At 41.7% G+C, this 11855-nt stretch overlaps 1 protein-coding gene across 1 annotated transcript; it reads left to right on the top strand.

Moving 5' to 3' along the window:
• The first annotated feature begins 476 nt into the window (after nucleotides 1-476).
• rab38b (RAB38b, member of RAS oncogene family) lies at nucleotides 477-6054 on the top strand. Its single transcript, XM_022209588.2, has 3 exons — nucleotides 477-1976; nucleotides 3586-3863; nucleotides 5115-6054. The coding sequence occupies exons 1-3, from the start codon at nucleotides 1748-1750 to the stop codon at nucleotides 5262-5264; spliced, it is 657 nt and encodes a 218-aa protein (XP_022065280.1). The 5' UTR covers nucleotides 477-1747; the 3' UTR covers nucleotides 5265-6054.
• The last annotated feature ends 5801 nt before the right edge of the window (nucleotides 6055-11855 follow it).

Genomic DNA, 11855 nt, shown 5'->3' with positions numbered 1-11855 from the left:
AGCATTGCTAACATTAAAGCTAATATTACTGGATGCTAACTTTCTTCTCTGGTCAACACACACTGAAATAAACTCCAACATCTGGAGTGCACGGCAAACATATCTGACACTACAGCTGCATATAAAGTGCGTTAAAAGCGGCACCGATAAGAAAAACACTTACCGAAAAATCAGAGTCCTTTCAGTGTTTGCTGGTAGAATCAGCTGAAGGTAGAAAATTGGTTACAACAAGCCAACAGGCAGAAAAACTGGTTGTGGAAGAGAGGTGTTGCTGCTCCACCGATAAATAAACCAACAGTTATATCAGACTTAATCCAAACGAGTAGAACAGAGTCTCGGCTGTCTCCTCATAGGACCTGTCAAATATTCCAGATGGACTGTCAATTAAGTAGCCCCGCCCCCTGGCTTCGCAGAACTTTAACGCTCTCTAAAAAAAATTCAATATTGATTTATTTTAAGATCGGGCACCTGATCTCTCATTTTGACCATGAAAACTAACGAAAAAAAATAGCTATATACAGTCTATGCACCGTACTCTGGCTCCACGCTTGCTGATGACCACTTCCGGTCTCAGAAAATGAAAAAAACGGACCTTTTTTCGTTTCTGCCTCTTACTGATTTTATTTTCTTTTTATTCTAAATATAAAATGAAAATCAAAACATTTTTAAAATTTCATTAGCAAGTTATGTTATACTGTGAATAAACTTGCAGACAACAGTGCAATAATTATTCTTTATTCATGAGGATATATCTGTGAACACTAATTTGCTTGATATTTGATATTACAAAAAAGGACATTGTGGTGTTGTAAAAAACAGTGTTGGAGAGTAACCCTTTAACGGATCTCATATTTGTGAAATTTAAGTTGTGATGGAACTGTTTCCTTGCAGAGGAAAAAGAGATTATAGTGTTATTAGAAAGTGCAACACATTTTATTTTATTTTTTATGTTTTAAATGTAATATTTTTAATTCTTCTTTAATTTCATTTTTAAGGTTTGGATATCCTTGAACAATTATTTGAACAGAATATAGATTCTGATATTGTTGTAAAGAATAATGTTGGAGATGTGCACTCATGTTGGAATAAATCCACATTGTGAAGCAACCCTTACATGCACTGAATTGGAAAAATTTTAGAAAAACACACTGAATTACAAGACAAGGCTAGAATTACATGATTTTAATAGAAATAGGTCGTGATCTAAAATGGGCCAGTCTGAGGCATGAAAGTCCAGGGCTGAAAATGAGTCCCACTCCGGCCCTGTCACAAGCTCATACCGGACAGTGAAATGTAAAGTGACTGTTCCACAAAGCTGTGCCATACAAGACACGATTTAAAAAAACAAACAAAAAAAAACACGTTTTTAAAAATCCTGAAAAATACACAGAACAGTCACAAATAATGAGAAGTAAAGACACTGAAACCTATAATTTATAAATATTCAGTGAGATCAGTATCTGATGAAAAGATGTGACAGTTCCACAGCACACAAATGGTTAAACCGAAGCAGCAGTTCTTCTCAGCAGAGACTCACGCTGCTACCCGTGCGCACTTCGTCAGGTCTCCCCAGGGTGCCGAGGCGAGGTCACAAGTTTCCAAGCACGGCCCCTGAGTAGTCACACTCTTCCCCCTACAGGGCGGTTCCACAACCCGCAGAGAGGGAGACGAACTGGATCAGAGCAGCGAAGTCTCAGAGCGTAACTTACCGTGTCAGAGTTTACTGAAAGCTGCTCCAACAGGTGGGATGACCAACTATCCGACGCACTCCAACGGTATGCAGAGTCTCCGGAAGGAGCACCTGTACAAGGTGCTGGTGATTGGAGACCTGGGGGTGGGGAAGACCTCCATCATCAGGCGCTACGTCCATCAGACCTACTCCACCAACTACCGAGCCACAATCGGGGTGGACTTCGCCTTGAAAGTGTTGAACTGGGACTCTGAGACTGTCCGGCTTCAGCTGTGGGACATTGCAGGTGAGGAAATGAAGAAGTTAAACTGTAGTACTATTTGCTAGGTGCAAAAATATAATCTCCTTCTAACTACAGAGCTGACAGTAGGTCAAAGTGACTTTAAAACTGCAGAGAGGGTGCAATGGATCTGTATTACGCACCGTTTCCTGCTTCAATTTTGCGTATTTTTCCTGTTAAAATGTGCAAAAACTTAAGAAACCCTCTAAAAATGCACAAAAGAAAAAAGTTTCAATATTTAGCAATCTTGCCTCAGTTCCTGAAAATTTGATAGTATGGGTAGATAGTATTTATCTTCAACCTGACAGTTAGGCATGACTGTTGTAAAATTACGAAACATTCACAACCTAAGTTTGCACCGTCACTGTGGTAAGCTGGTATTACACACAAACAGTATATTCTGTAACACACATGTGAACACCACACACACACACACACACACACACACACACACACAAAATGCTTATAGAAGACCAACAAACAGTTGCAGTCATTCTTTTAAGGTATGATGCTGTATCATGTGATTAGGGCCCATGTGAGGACGATTTAAAGACCAGTCACAGGAGTGTCATTGTAGCTCAAATAAAATAAAAAAAACACACACACACAAAACATCCTTACTCAGCCACCCACACACACACATGCAGGCTAATGTTTAAGCAAATAATTTAGGTCCATTAGATCCACTTACTGGTGACAGCTATTTTTTTTCTACCTGCTTGAAATAAGGTTAGGCTTGTAATTTATGAACTGGATTTTACTTGTGGACTTTGAAGTCATGTCAAGCTGTAAATTGCGCCACCACCATATTGAATGACAGTGCGTCAAGTGACGTGTGGCGCATGTGTCTGTCTGAGTCTGCTGTCACATCGCTTGCATATGAGCCTTCCTTATTAGTGATGAAAATCACTCATTCATCCTCTCGCATGAAAGGAGGAAGCTGTCAATCCCCGGCCAGTCAGCTTTTCCATTTCCTCTTCTTTGCGATGCAAATAGAAGCATTTTGTCCTTGTCAGAATACTTGCAGCAAAGCCAAATGTGCCCTGTTCTTCATTAATATTCATCAACCATGTAAACTTTTCTGCTGAGAAGTATGCACAGCAAGCAGGATGCACACACTCACATGCTCAGTTCAGGACCAACAAGTAGTCACATTAGACAACACACACCCCGAGGGAATGTCCTGTTGACAGCAAACCTGCTCCTCAAGCACCTCATTTCCATTTCCGTCACAATGCATAAGCATGGGTGAACTCACATATGTGCACACTTCCACACAGACTTTTCACATTATTATGTTGTCACAGATACTCATGAATACAGTTATAGAACCTGCAAAATGCAGGTTTAATTTAAATAAGCTTATTACCAGCAGGAACAAGTAATTGCATTGACCATCTGGTTAAGTGCAACGTGACAGCAAGACTACAGGAATGTGCTGTTTCATGAGAATGACTGCTAACTGCAGTCGTACCGTCAGCTGCGTTGGTTGTTTTGCTGCAAAAATTCAGGAAAACAATGGAAATCTGTCATCAGACTAATGAACGGGAACAACAGTGTTGCCATAGCAATGAACAAATCTCCCTGTGTGTGTTTGTGTGTTTACCCATCGCAGGTCAGGAACGTTTTGGGAACATGACACGGGTGTACTACCGTGAAGCCATGGGAGCATTCATAGTGTTCGATGTGACGCGGCCCACGACCTTTGAGGCCGTCATTAAGTGGAAGGAGGACTTGGATTCTAAACTAATGATGTCTAATGGACAGAGCATCGCCACCGTGCTGCTGGCTAACAAGTGTGACCAGGGCAGGGAGCTGACCAACAACGGCATTAAAATGGACCAGTTCTGCAAGGATCATGGCTTTGTTGGCTGGTTTGAGACCTCTGCTAAGGTGAGGCCAGAGCATGGTTGAAGGGATTCTTCTCTAGCTTTTTGCTTTGGTCCTTGCTGGTAGATGAGAATATGTAGATGAGATGATGCCGCAATCATTTGTTAAACATGAACATCAAGTAAGGTGAGCTTAGCTTAGCATGCAGACTGGAGAACAGCAAACGTTGACTACAAGTAACTGTATGCAGGTCTTCATTTGCAATCGACAGACATAAAAATCATCCGGCATTATTAGACCTGCTTTAATCATCAAAGGTAAAGTGAATGGATCAGATTATATGACTTGCCAGTGAGCGGCTGACACACCCAGTGGAGTTCTTCTCCCGCTCGGGTCACTTCAATCAGTTGCAAACATCCCCACAGAGCCAGCTGGAATTTCATATCCTCCTGGAAGGTGGCTCTTTGAGATACATTTACAAAGCAGGGTCAGAACAAGTTATTAAAGTGATCAAGTGTTAACTGCCTGGTGTTCAGAAGCTCTTATATTGCAAGGAGTTCTGCTTCTAATCAAAGAAAAGTTATTTAATCATTTGAACCACACTGCTTTAAATTCCGTCCTTGACTAGATTCAAAAACCAGTATCAGATAAGATGCATATTTTGCTTATTTAACTTGATGGATTACTGGAGCTTTATCAGACTGATTGAAGTAATAAAATTCAAGTTGGTGCATTTCTATGGCAGTAAAACCACATGATAATAGAGAAGTGAAGATGTTTTGTGCATTAATATAGTCATTATATATGCCATCTTCGATCCTTTGTACAATTTAACATACATTTAACATAGTCATGTAGGCTTTAACAAATACTTTCTGTACAATACTGTGTATGGATGTGCTAAAGAAACATTTGCACTGCATAACGGTGTACCTTAACTTTCTTGCATATACAAATTCAAACGCTGCAGTGTATGCAGAAGCTTTAAATTCTACGAATACTGTCTTCATTTACACATCTTCTGTTGACACTGATGTGTTGGGGCAGTGTAAGTGTGCTGCTTCTTGTGGCATCAACCCTCAACATTCTCAGAGGTCAAAGTTCATAAGGTGCAGGTTCAGCCACAAGTGTCAGAGGTAGTCTATGCAAACAGATCTAACCTAATTTTTTTTATCAGCAGAAAATATTTACAGCCTTTAAATGGAGTATTTTTAAATATGCCGAGGTGCACACACGGTCTTCTTCACTACAGACTAACAGCAAGCTAACCAAAGCTGGGACATTGTTTAATGCATCTTTTAATCTCTTTGCTAGGACAATCTCAACATCAGTGAAGCTGCAAACTTCCTGGTCAAGCACATTATGGCGACAGAGAATGACATCCTAAAATCTGTGGTACCGGACACCATCTCCCCGCAGCTCAACTCCAATAGAGAGATGAGCTGCTCCGGCTGCTTCAAATAATAACAGGAGGAAGTATTTGTGGGACTGAAGAGAACAGAGGCACAGAAGGACAAAGAGGGACAGATGCACCCCGCAGCCGTTCAAGAAAATCTGATCTATTTACCACAGTTTGGCTTCTTTGGTCCAAACCAGAGTTGAACATTTCTGTTTGTGACATTTTTTTGGAACAAACCAAGTCACATGGACACAGTTGCACGTTGATTTAACAGTGCAGTTGTCATACTGTGAGCGTATATTATAACACTGCCGTCTGTATTCTTTGACATGATGTGGTCAGTCTTGCCAAAAAGCATAGACAAACAAGACTCGGTGGTCAGCCTTTTCACATTACATTCTCACTTCTAACAACATCTCACTGGAAACATCCTCAGCTCCCTGAGCAAAAGGAGTAAATGCTCCCATTATGGTTGATGCAACACAGCCAAAGGTGCAACGTAAAGACAGAATAAAAACAAACATGTCAAAGAGCATATAGCTATTTCTCACCATTTCAAGCAAGTGTGACTGTGTTACTGTTCTCCTTCTGGCTACCTTCACGTTCACATTAACTTGGGGATAAAGACACTGTGGAAGACAAGCATGTTAATGTTTCTCTGCACGAGCCAAAGAAATCAGTATTGACCACTTTCGGTGGATCCCAGATGTGCTATTGGGAAATTGTGAATTTGAATGTGAATTTTGCACATACACTGTTTTGTAATTGTATTAAGTTATTTACAGTATGCCTTTATGAGTGCAATGTGTGGTTAATGTACTATGTTGAATTGCTTAAAGTCCTTCTTACAACTGACTATTTTGTTGAACTTTTTTAAGTATGCAACTGAAGCAACAACACGTAACTCCAGCAGCAACTTTGTTGGGACAAGCAGCAAGAAAACACTGAAACACACATCCTGGATCTTGCTTAGTGTAACTGGTCTTTCATGGCCAGTGGGCAGGTTCACTGGAGCTGTTCAGGCTTAAATGTTCAAAGACAAAAGAGAGAAAAGTGTTTGTTAATTAACTAGGAGTGGTTTTCCTTCTATATGAAGTTTGGTGTTACAACTATTTGGCTGCAACATCAGAGTAAAGTTTTATCAGAACTAGTTAATATGTGTATGTGTGTAATATTTTTCTTCTTTAGAGTAACACACATCAGAACTTGCAAACTGGACACGCTCATGAGTTCATCTGCCAAAACCCAACTCCCAGTATCCATGGTAACTAGAGTCTTTTTTTATGGGTATCCTCTAACATCAGTGAAGCTATTTCTCGCTGTACCATGCACACACACACACCAACCTGTACACATAGACAGATTTTTCCACTTTCCATGTCCTTGTTCCTTTTCACCCCATCCTCTCTCCTTATCTTTTCTGAATGTGACTGTTTTAACTGTGTTTCTATTAAATGTCTGCTTCTTTTATCTCTACTTTCTCTCATTAATTTACTTATGTGCAACACACTGTATATGCACTTGCACAGACTCAGCTGTAGACCCTTAGATGCAGTGCTTTATTTGAAAGTCCAACAAGAAGTCACTGGTTGCATGTGAGAAGGTGATGACCCTACACCTCTGTATTACTTGGCAGTGGTATCATCTACCTAACCTTAAGCCGTCTTACTCTGGCTTACAACAGAGATGATTCCTGACCTCTAATAAATTCTACACGAGCCCCTTTCGATGCATCTAGCGCCAAATCAACATAAAATCAACCGTGGGTTGGTCTGCTGCCATCTATTCAAATGTGCAGTATGTTTCTAAAGGCACATTTGCATTGTTGCTACTGACTCACACCATGTTTGCAAGCCTGATACAGTGGTGTCATGGATTAATGTGTGAGTTCCTGTTGGTAATTTACAGCATGCACACAAGGGTGTGATAGATTCAAACAATGCTTTCTCCACAGGACAATTTTACAGTGTTAGTCTGGTTCATCATGAGGCTGTGTGACACCGTCAGTCGTGTGATATCAGTGTAGTGTCACGCTATATGCTTTTCAATTCAGATTTGGACTGAACAGGAACGCTCAGATGTACATCCTAGCAAAGGACTTTTACTTTATAATAAATACATTTTGTGAGAATTAAATGTAGAATCAGACAGATTTGTTGAAATTTAGCCCAGGACGTACTGGATGTACTGATAAATTCTCTGAAACGCCTTTGGAGAATACACGAGCAACAGCTCTGGTTGACATTCCTGCTGTCAGCATGCCAATTGTACACTCCCTCAAATCTTGCCACATCTGTGGCATTGTGCTGTGTGATAAAACTGCACATTTCAGAGTGGCCTTTTATTGTGGACAGTCTAAGGCACACGTGCACTAATCATGGTGTCTAATCAGCATCTTGATATGGCACACCTGTGAGGTGGGATGGATTATCTCAGCAAAGGAGAAGTGCTCACTATCACAGATTTAGACAGATTTGGGAACAATATTTGAGAGAAATGGTGATATTGTGTATGTGGAAAAAGTTTTAGATCTTTGAGTTCATCTCATAAAAAAATGGGAGCACAAACAAAAATGTTGCGTTTATATTTTGTTGAGTGTAGATAAGGTAGGAACCTTTATGGCTAGGTAGGGTTTCCAGTCGGAATGCACAAATCAATTTTTGACTGCTAAAGCGAATACAGCCGTACACTGAAACTTGTGAATGGCAATGTGTGCACTTCTGGAGTTTTTGGGAGACCAATAAAGACACTGTGTGCAAGGCAAGTGAAAATGAGTTGGACTTAGTACAGTTAATAAGCACGTCAATTACGTTTTTATGATTCCCGGTTGAAGGTTGTTAGTGGCTTAAAGCATTGACATAGCCCCTTTAACACAGGTCAAAACGGTTTGAAAAGTTCAACAACGGCTGCTTGGACTTTTTTTTCGCGGTTTGGGGGAGGCACGTCACGTGAGCGGATCGTTACCTGGTTCCTGGACTCAGCTGCGGGAGGAGAGAGGCGCCGGTGAGGACGCGGAGGAGCTTCACGTTAGCGGCTTTGAATGATCAGTCTTCTGAAATAGGTATGTGTAGCGCTACCATTGATAATGATGGCCATCTAGAAATAAAATTGTGTGCACACATTATGGCGTAATCCCAATGCATTGGTTGCTGAAGTGGAACATAGATTTTGACTGTATTGACTGAGCTAACGGACTTAATGGAGGATTGCGCGTTGGATGGCACACAGTGGGTCAGCTGTGGCTGGTAACCCAGACTCTGAGGCCGGCTGTAGGGATACACAGAAGAGCAAGCGGGTGGTTAAACTGTCTGCTAAAGGACTTGCTGACAAGATAGACCGACTGCAATGTGGTGGAAAAACTAAGCTAAACAAAGCAACTGCTTTAAGAAAAACGATAAAAGATGTAATGCAAAGGGGTAAAACTGATGATCAGGTTCACATCCCTTCTATGGATGCCAGCGTAGATCTATTGATAGGAACCAATGCTCCCAGGTTATTGGAACCATGGGAAGTGGTGAATAGCTGTGGAAATGGTCCATAAGCTATATGAACAGTGTTGGGCTTGTTGACATGGAGCTTCCTTCTGTTGGTGTGAATACAATTTCTGTGTCTAACTTGGAAGTCATAAGTCAGAAAAGGTGCCTCAGGAGCAGCTGAAGGGAATACCAGGAAAAGTATGGTATATACCCCATCACGGTGTTCGCCATCCCAGGAAGGGCTCTCTGCAGATGATATTTGATTGTGGAGCCACAAATCAAGGCATGCTACTGAACAGTGAACTGTTACAGGGGCCAAATCTTACCAGCTCGCTGCTTGGAGTTCTCACTTGATTTAGACAGGAGCCTGTGGTGGTCATGGGTGACATCCAGGCAATGTTTCATCAAGTGAAGGTTGCAGAACAAGACAGAGACTCTCTGCGCTTTCTTTGGTGGGCATATGGTGACCTCAGCAAGGAACTACTTGACTACAGGATGACAGTGCACCTGTTTGGCACTGTTTCTTCTCCTAGATGTGCTAGTTATGCGCTCAGAAAAACTGCTGATGACAATTGCACTGACTTTTCCACACAAATTGTTCAAGCTGCCAAGCAAAACTTCTATGTGGATGACTGCTTAGTGAGCTTGAGCTCAGAGGAAACGGCAATGCAACAAATCTAAGAACTTGTCACTCTCTGCAAGAGAGGTGGATTTGTTTTGGAAAAGTGGGTGAGCAGTGGTCGTGCAGTGCTGCAGGCGACTGCAGAAGATCAGTGGGAAAAGGATATTAAGGACCTTGATGTGGACCGAGATGAACTTCCCATGGAGAGGACTTTAGGTCTGCTGTGGTGTGTCGAGTCAGACTCCGTTGAGTTCAAGTTGGAAATAAAGCGGCAGCCTCTGACCAGACGTGGAATGTTATCTACAACCAGCTCCATTTATGATCCTTTGGGATTTCTGTCACCAGTCACTTTGTCTGCTAAGATGCTCCAACAACAGCTTTGCAGGAGAAGCTGCGGGTGGGACGATGCTATACCGCCAGATATCTTATGTCAATGGGAAGTGTGGCTACAGGAGGTCAAGATGCTGTCATCATTCAAAATGGAGCGATGCTTGGTGCCAGAGAAGTTTGGAAACCTTATACAGTCAATTACATCATTTTGTAGATGCCAGCAAAGATGGGTACGGGACTGTGAGCAATGTCAGGCTGACAAACTGCAGAGATGATGTTCACATTGCTTTTCTGTTTGGTAAAGCTGGAGTCACACCTTTGAAATCTGTAATGATTCCACGACTGGAGCTGACTGCTGCTGTCCTGGCTGCCAGAGTGGATGTCATGCTAAAGGCAGAGTTAGAAATTCAGCTGGACAAGTTTGTGTTTTGGACAGATAGCACGTCAATCTTGAAATGCATGAATAATGAGGATAAACGCTTCCACACGTTTGTGGCAAATGGGATTTCCACAATCTGAGAAGTCTCAAACCCTTCTCAGTGGAGACACGTTGGCTCCAAAGAGAATCCAGCGGTTGCTGCTTCAGGAGGGATGAAGGTGCCAGACTTTCTGAAAAGTCAAAGCTGGCTTAACAGTCCTAGTTTTCTACAGAAGTCCATCACAGATTGCCTATCAAGTAAGCACAATGTTCAGGTGAATTCTGACGATCCAGAGGTCAGAAAGGACGTCTCTGTAAATTTCATCACACATGGTTCATTGAGTGGAGTGGATTATTTTGGACCTGTGGAGATGCAGAGAGGCAGGACAACCTGTAAACGGTGTAGAGTAATATTTACCTGCATGGTCAGTCGAGCACTCCATCTGGAGGTGGCAAACTCATTAGAAACATATGCCTGCATAAATGCAATACAAAGTTTTATCAGCAGGAGAGGACAGGTGGTCAGTAGAAGATCAGACAATGGAACAAATTTCATTGGAGCAGAAAGAGAACTGAGAAATGCTCTTGCTGAATTGAATCATGAGCGCATTCAAGGTGCTTTGATTTCAAATGGAGTCAAGTGGAGATTCAATACACCAGCAGGATCTCATCATGGTGGAGCCTGGGAACGTATGATACGCACGGTAAAGCGTGTGCTGCGCTCAGTTTTGCACCAGCAAAAGACTGGGTGATGATGGACTCCAGACTGTTATGTGTGAAGTAGAAGCCATTCTCAATGATCATCTAATCACTAAATTGCCTGATGACCCAAATGACCTGGAACATCTTACTCCAAACCACCTCCTCATTTTGAAGGGAAAACCAACCTTACCACCTGGACTCTTTAAATCTTCTGACATGTTCGTGAAGCGTCGTTGGAGACAAGTTCAATACATTTCAGACTTGTTTTGGAAGCGATGGATTCATGAATACCTGCCACTGTTGCAAGAAAGACGGAAGTGGAACCAAAGAAAACGAAATCTAACTGTCAGAGATATTGTTGTTATCATGTATTCCTCAGCTTCCTGGCAAACTGTTGGAGATCTTTCCTGATGCAAAGGCTAAGTGCGTTCTGTCAAACTGCCAACTAAAAACAGTGTTCTTGAGAGACCAGTGAAACTTTGTTTGGTTCAAGAATGGTTGTTTTCAATGTATTGAATTGTCTGCCTGCCATGACAATTAGAGGCTGGTATGTAGGAGCAGATTTGAAATTGCTTTTATTATATTGGTGTCAGTAGGTTTCACTTGTAATTGATTGTCAATTTTACCTATATAAGGTAGGAACCCTTGTGGCTAGGTAGGATTTTCAGCTGGAAGGGACAAATCAGTTTTTGATCGCTAAAACCTGGACCGCTGAACACTGAAACTTGTGAATGGGAATTTGTGCACTTTTGTAATTTTTTGGGAGACCAATAAAGACACTGTGCAAGGCAAGTGAAAACGAGTTGGACTTTCATTCATTAATACAGTTAGGAAGTGCGCCAATTACGTTTTTATGATTCTGGGTTGGAGGTTCTTAGTGACTTGAAGCATTGGCTTAGCCCCTTTAACACACACTTATACCATATATTGTGGCATCAAAGTAGATTCATGCCATTTAACCTGGAACAAATGTTTTTCTGCCTCATAACTACTGTGGTACTTTAGTAGTTCATCACAGTAAAGAGAGTGAATCAACTTCCAGCTTTTATTAGTTTAAACTGACGTGTGTGTGTGTGTGTGTGTGTGTGTGTGTGTGTGTGTGTGTGTG

This window comes from Acanthochromis polyacanthus, chromosome 17, assembly GCF_021347895.1.
Source record: "Acanthochromis polyacanthus isolate Apoly-LR-REF ecotype Palm Island chromosome 17, KAUST_Apoly_ChrSc, whole genome shotgun sequence".
NCBI lineage: Eukaryota > Metazoa > Chordata > Actinopteri > Pomacentridae > Acanthochromis > Acanthochromis polyacanthus.
Note: the sequence above shows the minus strand (reverse complement) of the source record. Positions and strands in the feature narration are given on the sequence as shown.